General features: G+C 39.2%; 1 protein-coding gene across 1 annotated transcript; it reads left to right on the plus strand.

Annotated features, from left to right (window-relative positions):
• The first annotated feature begins 4,837 nt into the window (after positions 1–4,837).
• Positions 4,838–10,223, plus strand: dclre1b (DNA cross-link repair 1B). The gene is made up of 4 exons (XM_079238420.1): positions 4,838–5,072; positions 5,709–5,874; positions 6,006–6,188; positions 7,078–10,223. Exons 1-4 carry the CDS (start codon positions 4,875–4,877, stop codon positions 8,250–8,252), a joined length of 1,722 nt encoding a protein of 573 aa, XP_079094546.1. The 5' UTR covers positions 4,838–4,874; the 3' UTR covers positions 8,253–10,223.
• Positions 10,224–11,690: the final 1,467 nt, after the last annotated feature.

The raw sequence follows: 11,690 nt of genomic DNA on the forward strand, positions 1-11,690 counted from the left end.
GAGAATTAATGACCATCTCCAGCTCAGCCCTTTAGCTCTATGATGCTTATGAGGATGGCACTCTATTAAAGCCTTCAGTCCTCTTTGCCCATCATTTTCTTAATCCATGCATCCCACCAGGAAAAATACAAAAAAATACTTGAGACCCCTCCAGGAAAACAATTAGAGTAATATTTCTGTCAGTGTGACAGCAAGCCATGAAGCCATGCTGTAGATAACACAGCTCTGACAATTTCAGCTTTTATTGTTCCATGCTGAATGCAGATGAGCCTACCATTCAGCTGACACTTGATTCTCATGAACTAATCAAATCATATAGATGAGATAATCACCAGCCTACTGTAACTCACATACTGTGCCTCATCACAGTAGAATCTGCAGAAATACCAGCGTCTTCACTTTTGAACAGAGGTGTTATAGCGGTGTGGAAAAGGGGTTGGGTCACTCTTGACTGAAGCACTTATCAAGCTGCCATGCTGTGGTATTGTGGAAGAGTACTGGCACGTCAAAAAAAATTTTTTTAAAAATTGACAAACAGCAAGCTAACAAAAGGAAGGAGCCCTACTGGGGATGGCAGTGGGAGACAAAGAAGTCAAGACAATGTAAGAAAATGTCTACAGAGAGAGTAAGGAGGAAAGAAAGTGACAGAGAGAAAAACAGAAAGGCAGATGGGATCTGTGAGAACACCTGCCAAAACGTGAATGAGTTTCCCCACTAGCTTTAAGCCGCCTGCTCGCTTTTGGCCCCTCCAGATATATTTTAGGCTCCTTTCAAATGTCTATGAATATCTCTGCAAGAGTTTATGTGTGGCACTGCGGCATCATCCCCGGGGGGAGATATAAGGCATAAGCAGCCATCACCTCTGACTGAACAAATTTGTTCATTCTAATAAATGGACACAATGAAGATGGTTCGCAATGCTCCTCATTCCTGTGGGGTCGATAAATAGTGATGCTGGAGATGAGAGAATGCAGACGGAGCCTCAGAGAAGAAACTGTAAGATCACAACATTTCATTTAGTCATCAAACCCATCCTCACAAACATCAAGACTTGACAACCTCAATGCTTATAAGTGCTTTAAATAAAATCTGGATGACAGCACATGAAGCAGTAAGGTCACAGCAGCGCACTGAGGTCAGTACAAGTGTACGTGAAGGATTTAAAGCGTTGACTTCAATAACAGCAGTGGCAGATCCCAGACTGTGCAGCCATCTGTTTTCACAGCATCTCAGTTGCTGTTTCACGGCACTTTGGGTTTTCTGGGTTTTTTTTTCTTGCATAACATGACAGAAAAGCCAACGTCTCCTCCTGACCTCTGCAACCTTTGGTTTGACACATAAACTTGGCCTCTGATTTCATCATTCTGCTCAATCTGTTCTTAATCTGGACAGTGATGAGATCGCACTGATAATGTGTGACTTGCTGTTTATGTTAGTGAGGATTTTCATTTGGGAAAACACTTAGAGATGAAGGCCACATTATGAAAAAGTGTTAATTCAAGTGTGTCCGCATATAATTTATTTTTGGGAATATTTAGCATGGGACTTCAATGGCAGTGGTAAATTTACATCCAAAGTCAAACTTTGATAAATTACTTTACATCTATGGCTTGGCTATTTACAGTTGCACCATCAAGTACTAATATTAAGGGCTCCAAACTGTTTGATGTCTCATTAAAACATTAGTGCGCAGTCACAGTAATAGTCTACTGGCTTCCTGCACAGTAAGTGTATTTGTGTAGTACATAGCGTTAATTAACTGTACAGCAGGCTGCAATTAAAGTGCTTTGGGGTGTGAAAACAGGACACATGCCGTGTGGAAAGGAATGGAAAGAAAGGAATGTGCTGCAATCCCAGGTATAATCCTGGAAGTGGGCAGTGTGAAGCCAGGATGGTGGGGGAGGGGGTATTCAATCAGTCGCTGTCTTCACCATACCAACGTCCCTATTGCATTGTATCCTATTTTCTTATTACAAAACAAATTGTTATCTAAAATTATGTCCTGATCATATTTTGTGTCACATAAATCAGGTGGTCTCCATTTTCCTTTTAGGGGAAGAAAAACAACCTTCCATGCAAGTAAACTAATTTTTAGCTGTTGTTTGTTTTTTGATGTAAATAATCTCAAATAATATTTAGTGAGCTGAAATAATGTCCAGAAGATTATTTTTCTTTCCCTAAAATTCATTGTTGTAGCATAGCTTTTTCTTCTGCTTTGGCGCCACCTTGTGGAAAGAAGAACACAGTGGCATTAGCGTGGCTTGCAGTACTACTGTGAGGAACCTTGAGTCATTTGTGTGATTGGCTTGTACATATGAGGTGTTGCTACAGTTGAGGACATCCTTCCACAGAGTGATGCAAAAAAACAAGTCTGTGCTTTTGTTTCCCCAAGATCCCTCAAGACTACAGCAATTTCTTTATTGGGTTTAAATATACCTTGAAACTTTTCCAGCAGATCCAAAATGGGATATCATGAGAACAAGCATGAAAAATTATATTTCTCCAGTTTAAGCTTCTCTTTATGGACTTCCTTTTAAACCTATGATAGAATTTAGAGTTCTTCTCATAACACAGAAAGACATGACCAAACTCCTTTGCACATCACAGATCTGATAGTTCCTTACTTTCCCAGAAGAGCACGTCACTCTCAGACTGCAGGCTTACTTGTGGTTTGTAGAGGTAGGTTGGTTTAGCCATCCATTTGTTATGTTGTCATAGACTGCTGGGGGAAGCCCCATGATGCACTTCTCTCTATTTTCATCTTTCTGCTCCTAATTTTCCATTTCTAATTACGTGACAGCATATGCATCACTGACTTGTATTTCTCTTCTCTCTCTCAGCTGGTGTTCTTGACTAAACATTGTGTGGTGTTGGTCCCTCTTTCCTCTCCTCTCCACCCCCAACCAGACAGGACAGATGTTCACCCTCCCTGAGCCTGGTTCTGCTGAAAGTTTAAAATGTATGGGTTTTTTTTCTGTCCACCATTTCCCACCATCCTTCACATGCTCAGAATATTAGTATAGAAAAAAAAAGGCTAACTATGATGTAATCCCTTTGTTTTACATAGGAGTCAATTCTTTTTATTAATATGCTTTGATGAACACAGTGATTACAATTTGAAAAAAGTGGACTTGTTTTGTTGTTTCACAATGAATTTACTTAAATTCATTACTTTTGTAAAGTACCAAGAGACAATTTTGTAAACTGTCTCTATTCAAAAGTTTCTGAATTAAACTGAATTGAAATTGTAGAATAGAGCTTATTTGGTATTCAGTAAGATGAATAGATAGATAGATAGATAGATAGATAGATAGATAGATAGATAGATAGATAGATAGATAGATAGATAGATAGATAGATAGATAGATAGATAGATAGATAGATAGATAGATAGATAGATAGAAACCCATTTCTGACCCTACCATCTGAATGTGGCAGCTGAAATAGATACTTTTCACACCAGACAATGTTTTTCCAGTCTTTTATTGTCCAATTTTGTTGAGCCTCAGTGAAATGTAGGCTCATTTTCCTGTTCTTAGCTGACAGAAAGGCCACTGGGTGAGGTCTTTGTGACATGCTGTGCATTCTGAGACAATATTCTGTACTTTAGTTGTTTGTTATTGTCACCTTTCCATTGTCTCCAGCCAGTCTGCTTATTCTCATCCAACCCCTGATATCAACAAAGCTTTTTGGTCCAGACACCTGCTGCTCGCTGGATGTTTTCTGTTTTTTGTACCTCTGTAAAGCCTAGAGATGGTTGTGTGTGGAAATCCCAGTAGATCTGCAGTGCCCAGCCTTTGTGGCACCAACAAGCAAGCCACTTTCAAAGTAATTCACATCCCATTTAGTTCTCGTTCTGATGCTCAGTTTAAACTAGCAAATTCTGACCATGTCTAGATGGTGATTTGCTGCCATGAGATTGGAAAATTAACTTTTAATAAGCAAGTGAAAATGCGTACCAAATAAAGTGGCTGGTGAGTGTACACATGTAGTGACAGGAATCTATTCTATTCTATTCAGTCATTTAGCAGACGCTTTATCCATAGCGATTTACATATAATCCTTCTTTTAATCCAGGGGTGGGCAACTCCTGTCCTCGAGGGACACAGTATTGCAAATGTTGGGAGTGGCCCTGTTGCAACCATAGACTGTAGGTTGCAACACACCTGACTCAAGTCAACAGGCATTTAGCAGACTTGTGCTGAGTCTGATGTCAAGCTTTGCACAAGTCTGTTAATTGTTGTGTGTTAGGTGTGATGTAGCTGGGAAACCTACAACACTTACAGGACCACAATAATTGCAGGACTGCAAGTGTTGTAGTTTTAGGACTGGAAAAGGACTGGACTTGTCGATCTCCATTTTAATGCCCATGTAGTACATATGTTGTCGTGAGCTGTTTAACCTGTAGATGGCAGTATGATACAAAAACGGGCAGTATAGCACATATAGCATGAAAGCAAAGAAGACGCAAAGCAGGAGGAGGCGTTAAAAGGTAAATTAAAAACAGAAATGGCGGGGTATGTAAGCTGCGTAACTATGTAAATTTAACGTGGGACCCAGATATTTAAGAATAAGAAGGCTGGGTAGAAGATTTTTAAAACAACAAATTCATCGCATCTCAGAGCAAAACGATAGCATGTGGTTGGACTGTGTTACGTAGCATTGCAACTGTGAAAAACAGCAGGAGATCGTCAATGTTGGCTAGCTACCACTGTATTGTCTTACTTCTTTTGAATTGCCAAACTTAACTTGACTTTTTGAGTTTTGAACAGTGTGTTGAATTGTGTCATGTACGATGTCACATGTGTGCTTACTTTAGAAAGAGCAGCTACGAAGCATCTGAAAACTTTTGAGCTCCAATGAAGACGTGAAGAATGTCCGTGAATGGGAAAGTCATTCCGCACACGCCTCTGGCTGTAGACTTCTGGCACCTGAGGAAATGTCCAGGCACTCGGTTGTTTTTTCTGTCCCACATGCACAGCGACCACACGGTGGGTCTGACATCCACATGGAGCAACCGGCCCATCTATTGTTCCCAAATCACCGCGAATCTACTCAGACTCAAATTACAGGTGAAGTGTAACAAGTGTTCAGTTTTTCCTAATAACAAGGCAGCAGTGGTGAAAGGATCCCATAAAGAGGGAAATTATTGGTTCTTGCACAACATAAATGACTGTAAAGACCCTTCTCATTTTACATATGTTTTAGTTCTCATCAGGAGAAATGAAACCAGATTTTATGTTGCATTAAAGTAAACTGTAATATCTAATATTATTAGAAAAACTTGTACTTAACATTCCTTCCTTCACAAGTCAAGTAGATGCTGTGATAATGTCTTATACTTTGAAATCAAGATTAAAGCCTAGCTATTACCCCAAATACTTATTTGATATTTTTTATATCCAGTGTAACAGCAGTTGTATGCAAAATAATGTTACATGACTGGATGTAGAATTAAATTAGGGGTATTTTGATTTGATTTCAAATGTAAATATTAATGGTTTACAGAAGTAAATAAACTAGCTGAAAGCTGAAATAATAACTGAAACTAGCTATAATATTCATTTATCCACTTTATCTAGATAACTTTCATATATGTGCATGTAAATAATTATAACAATTCTAATAATAATAATTATAATATCTCTTTCCCTACCTTCCTTCCACAATTTTCCACTGATTACTCTTGTTCTTGTTTCCCTGCTCAGGTGAAAGAAAAGTGGATCCATCCTCTAGAGCTTGGTGAGCCATACCTACTTCCACTGGATGATATAGGAAAGGAGAAGCTTGCTGTCACACTGATTGATGCCAACCACTGTCCAGGAGCTGTCATGTTTCTCTTTGAGGGTTACTTTGGCTCAATCCTGTATACTGGTCAGTATGTCTGTCTGTATCTGTGTATAAATATCCATATATATACATTTCCTTATATTTACCAAGAATATACAATTTTTTTTCCCCTGTACATTATGATTAAAATTCATCGTTGGCATGTCCATTTTTAGGTGACTTTAGATACACACCATCAATGCTGCGTGAGCCGTGTTTAAGGACAAATACCACTATAGATGTTCTGTATCTGGACAACACCAACTGTGATCCCAACCGCACTCTGCCATCCAGACAGAGAGCCACTCAACAAACCAAAGAGATCATTCGCAACCATCCTGACCACAATGTTGTTATAGGTGAGTTAATGTAGAAACAGTGTTTCACCCACATTATTACAAGTCAGGCCTAAAAAATTTTTTTTTTTAACTGGCAAAGTATCTCAAAATAAAAATCATTAACTTGATAGGCTGTGCAGTGGTCAGTGGCACACAATCTCCCTAATATATATTACATTTATGTGATTTATTCAATTTATGTGCATTCATGTAATTTCAACATCACTATGTGTGGTGTCATTTATTGTTCTCATTATTTTCTCATCTTGTATCTGCTCCTCTGTTGCACCAGGTAAGCTCTTTGTGTGTGCAACTGTGCCAAGCAGAACAGAGACAGATTAAAATAATGGAAATTGAAAAAACTATGGACTAGAAAATGTCACCATATTGACTTTTTTATTTTTTAATGTGTTTTCAAACGGCAAATTCAAAAAATGCATATCGACAGACTGATGTTTCTTTGGGTCTTTGTTTCTCTGGTAAATTTGCCTGCACTACTAGGGGATTTGATACTATTTGTGGTATGCAAACAGTCAGCAAAGAATAACCTAGGTTTCCATGTTTTTTTTGAGTGATCAGAGCTCTTTGAGCTGAATGAGGAGGGCCTGCTCAATATTATGCAGGTGTTTGTCGTGGCTGATTGATGTATATCTTTTTAAAAGGCCTTGAATAAAATCTAGCCTTGTATTGGACAAACTAGCTACTTTTCATTCAAAAGGGTTGCAAAAGACTGTCAACAACTGTAGCCTGTCCTCGACTGTAGACATATTAAGTAATTCACACCTTCATCTTACGTGCAGTTAAAGTCAGTATCACAATACAGTTTTTATCTCTGGTCAGTTTATCAGATTACTTCAGGTTTGTAAAACCACTTACGACTGATTTCTTCTCACTTCTCCCTGTCTTCTAGGCCTGTATAGTCTGGGTAAGGAGTCCCTGCTGTTTGACTTGGCAATGGAGTTTAAAACTTGGATTGAGGTGAGCATTGAGAGAATGGAGACCCTGAAAGCTCTGGAGCTGCCTGACGTCTTCACTACTGAGCCTGGGGCTGGTCGTATCCGAGTGGTCGAGCAGTCACAGATATGCTGTTTAGCATTGCACCAGTGGAACAAAGAACACCCCACTTTGGCCATTTTGCCAACCAGCAGACCCCTCATCTCTTTCCACCCCAATGTTCATGTAGTGCCCTATTCAGATCACTCCTCCTACCAAGAGCTGGAGGATTTTGTCTCTGCAATCAAACCCACCTCCCTTATACCCATCGTAGGAAACTGTTTGCCTGGAAGTTTGTCTGCCTTACTGCCACGCAAAAAGAGGCGCGAAGTCCTGATCCCTGAATCCGTTCGACACTATATGCTGAGTCAGCCTGAGATGCAGCTCAGCTCATCAGCATGCACTAGCCTAAAGCGGCGATACGTCAGATCTCTTTTTCCCAGAGGAGTAATATTTGATTCTCCTGTGAAAGACTTTAAAAATTCATGTGAAGAAACTTGGGAAGCAAACAGCCTGGAGGGGGATGAATCTGAGGAGGAGATGGACACAGGAAGTAGTGAAAATGGTGCAGACTGCATCCTTGTAGGCCAAAGCGACAAAGTTACCCCCAACAAAAACACAGGAGGCGCTGGGGATGTGTGGAACCTCAACATTGTCCAGACAGTCTCTGAAGAAATGGTGTTGGCAGAGTCGGTACCACTTAGTCAATTCTCCCAACGCGACTTTGTCCCAATGGAGATTCGGACAAACACCAAAGCCTGCTTAAAGCCTGTCAGCAGCGCGGAGCCTTTTGAAACTAAAGCCAAAATATTCAGTAATCACCACAGAGGACATGGAAATGTTCCGAACTGCCATACGTTGTCAGATGAGGATAGCATGAGCCAGCATAGTGAGACTTCATTTCAGGGCAGCACTTCATCGAACTCCTCAGCCGAGTTGCTGCGTGAACATATAGAGGAGCTTGAAGACAGACTTTTAAGTTGCATCCACTTTTCAGAGGAGGACATAAAGCATGAGGGCCTCCTGCCGCACAGCTTCGTGTGCCAGTTCACTCTCATACCTGTCAAGGACTCTGATGAGGATGACGTTTGAGATGGGTGTTGTGATGTTTCCGTTTCTGCCTTCTTGTAGAGGCCTTTTTGTTCTTTGGGATTAGAAGTATGCTCTTCAAAGAACTGCCATTTCATTGGGATCTGATTTTATTTTCCTTTTGGTGTTTAGTTATTTGTTGGTGACCTGGACTTCACCAAAACAGGAATTTTGAAGATATTGGCAGAAAATCAGTGATTCTGTTTATGCAGCTCTTTTTCTCTTCTGTCATTTATGTTTGCAGAGTCGCCATTTGTTTTTTGTCAGCAGGCAAAGGGCCAGCCTGCTTTTAGTACAACAATTACCAGTATGTGATTTATAATGATCTAGCTGTGGCCCTCCTTGATTTGAGTGGTCCCCAACCAGCTTCTTTTAGTCCTGGGTCTGCTCTGTACTTTGGACCACTGATACATCTGTGTAAAGTCCTACATGTTTTAACTTCTCTCTGTGGATTCAAATTAAGATTTATTCCACTGTGCTCATTTACACTTTCTGATAGCAGTCGTTCTTTGTACTTGCAGCTTGTAAAATTAAGAGTCCATTGATGGTTTAAGGACAGCCAGGCTGGGGCTTAACTGTTCCAGTGTAAGAAAAGATAAACATACTGTATTGCAGATGTAGACATGCTTCCAAACTAGTTTTGTGAAGGTTTATAGATCAGTTTTAACCCAGAAGGTAAAGGACGAGCATTAACAAAGTCTTTTGATTTGAGCCTTTGGGAAAGGAAAAAAACAAGGAAGAAACAAACTACTTTAATTCATGTGCTCTTTATGTGACTGTGTAATGGCCTTTTAAGTTAATTTTGCACAAGTGGCAGCCATAGGATCCCTTAAAATGAGTTTAATATAATTTTACAGGAGCAGTGATTATTGGTTTATTTTGACTTTGCTTTAGGAGATTGCTATGCTTGTAATTTATACTTAAAGGTTAATAATGAATGCTTCTTGTATTTATTGTCATTGTATTTATGTGCGGTTTGTGCAAAAGCTCAATACTAACTGTAAATTGGGATGGATGCATCTGAACTGAGTATTACTAATGCCTTTGTTTTCCATTTCTGTAATGCAAGTTTATCTATCCATCATCTAACAGTGATGCGTTTAGAAGGTGCTGAAACCCTTTTTGAACAAAGATGTTTTGGAACTTGTTTTCATTTGCTGTGTTATGTTTTTTGTTGTTTTTTTTTGTTTGTTTTTGGGCCAATTATTTCTAAACTGTTAAAACTCAGTCGTCTATTTTTCCCTGCAGTATTTGAGAACTAGTTTGAGATTCGTGCCACTATGAATGGCCTACTAAATATGGTTGAACTTAAACTGTGCCAAAACCTTTTTGCAGTTTTCAGACATAATTTAACTAGAAACTCATCAAAAAGACTAAGCTGTTATCACTTTAAGGCTTTGATTCTTGGGTCTGTGTGCTGAGTTGCCAAAGTTTAAGTACTTAGAGCTGATCATCCTTTTCAAGTCAGCAACTTAAACCTGGTTTGAGCTGTTTAGAGTTGGCTGGATTTTCACTTGTACTATATTCATTTGTTTAATTTATGAAAGGGGCCCTTATTCTTGACTCATTGTGGAAACATGTACCATAAGTTTTTCTGATGTACTGATGTACCGCAAAATTAATATGTGAAGATTATTGTGTGTTCTTGGTAAACTACTTTTAGTTTAAACAACCTTACTATATGCAACACTTAGTATTTAGGTATCTTTAATTTAAATAACGATCCTGTATTTAAGACAAAGCGTACAGCAGCAAGGTTTTAGGATTGATGTTTGCCTTTAGTAATTTTCCTAATATGTCTTCTTAATCTGGGCGTACAAAGACGTGGATGCTCTGATTCATATGTGAATTCCGTGTAGCTGAGCACCATGGTCCTTTTTATTTCCTAAAATCCTGTAAGAATAGTGAATCTATTCATTGCCTTTGTGTGAAAAAGCATTTTTTTGTTTCTAAACAAGTCATATGTGACCTGCATACTAGCCTTTCTGTGAATTTGTTTTGACTACTATTTTCTTGTGAACTGAAGGGCAAGGCAGTCCACTTTGCAAGTAATAAAAGTATAATATGTATTAATACAGTATTGTCTTTTAATGCTTTGCATATGGCACACATTGATGTTCAGAGGTTTTCAGATGAAATTCTGTTGTCATCCCCCAGATGGCAGTAGTTAGTTAAAGAATTTCACTGTCTTTAATTGGCTCTTACGCTTTTGCTCGTGGAAATATGTCAGGTGGAAGAAATTAAGCTGGAAATCATATTTGAACAATATGTCATTTTGTCCTGCAAACTTTTTCCATAACCTTATAGAAAGTTAATATGATACAAAATACAATGACAGGAGTTGTAACAGGTCAGGGTGCTGTAAAAAATAACTAGATGCTCCCTGGGCTTTAATTCTGAGAAGCAAGATTTGATTTGACTAAGTATAGTCTTTTGACCCTTTAGACTTCTACTGTTACTGTATACTGAAGCTGATTACACAGCAGAAACAGATGCATATCCGTTTTAGGAGTAGTTGGAAGCACGACATGATCTTCATCCCCCATCCTGAGAGCAAATCCAGCAGAGGGTGATGGACAAATGCAAAAGAGACAAACAACTTGACAGTATTCCACTGAAACAAATCTCTCTAAAACACCACTATGAGCATTATGAAATCTCTTAAAGAAACAACACAACGGGTCCAGCTGTGTGAACATTTGTAGTTGGTCTGAACCTAAGATAACCCATTAAGTTGCACTCTTAGAACATGCTTTATGGGAGGTTATCTCTGTGTGAAGCTCAGAAGTCTCTGAGGTATCATGCAGCAGCATCATCAAGTCACCGTCAGTGAGTTGTTGGGCTGCTACGAGCTGCCAACAGGAGTCTCTTCAGCGCCCTACTGTGCTCATAAAGGATGAATGACCTGCAGGATTTTTCCCAGCATGCTGGAGGAGGCAGCACTCAGCTCGTACACAGATAAATTCCTTGGATGGTCTCTGGTGAGAAAGCATCCACATCTTCCAGGCCAAACCAAGTAAAAGTATCAATACCTCCCTATGGAGATACTCTTAGAGTAAATCACTCGGCACAAGTCCAGTTCCTGACTGTATTTATCTTACAAAAGTGTGTAAAGCTTCAAACATTGTCGGGGATGTATTGCATCATTACATTATAGTTCCTGTTATTGCTGTAGCTGAGTTAGTGGGGGAGATGTTTTGAACCAGTAGATACAGAGTAGTAATTACTCCTTAATTACCAAACAGGATCCAAACCATTTAAAAATAAAAAGCATCATCACTAAGTAGTGAATCATGGACTGGAAACCAGTAATTTACGTAGCATTTTCCAGTAACAAACTTAACAAATCTGCCTTAATGTACAAATGCTGATATTCAATCTCTGATTCTGACTTCGCCCCTCCTTGACAGATAACTGCTACAAGAGTCCTCACCTTCATGA

The sequence above is a fragment of the Telmatherina bonti genome (genome assembly GCF_933228915.1).
Source record: "Telmatherina bonti genome assembly, chromosome: 4".
NCBI classification, from domain to species: domain Eukaryota; kingdom Metazoa; phylum Chordata; class Actinopteri; order Atheriniformes; family Telmatherinidae; genus Telmatherina; species Telmatherina bonti.

Bases quoted from the DNA above. Each gene is read 5' to 3' on its own strand.
- dclre1b (XM_079238420.1), top strand. From the start codon at position 4,875: ATGTCCGTGAATGGGAAAGTCATTCCGCACACGCCTCTGGCTGTAGAC. The intron at 5,875-6,005 runs GTCAGTATGTCT...GTCCATTTTTAG, and splicing joins TGGCTCAATCCTGTATACTG to GTGACTTTAGATACACACCA. The intron at 6,189-7,077 runs GTGAGTTAATGT...CCTGTCTTCTAG, and splicing joins TGACCACAATGTTGTTATAG to GCCTGTATAGTCTGGGTAAG.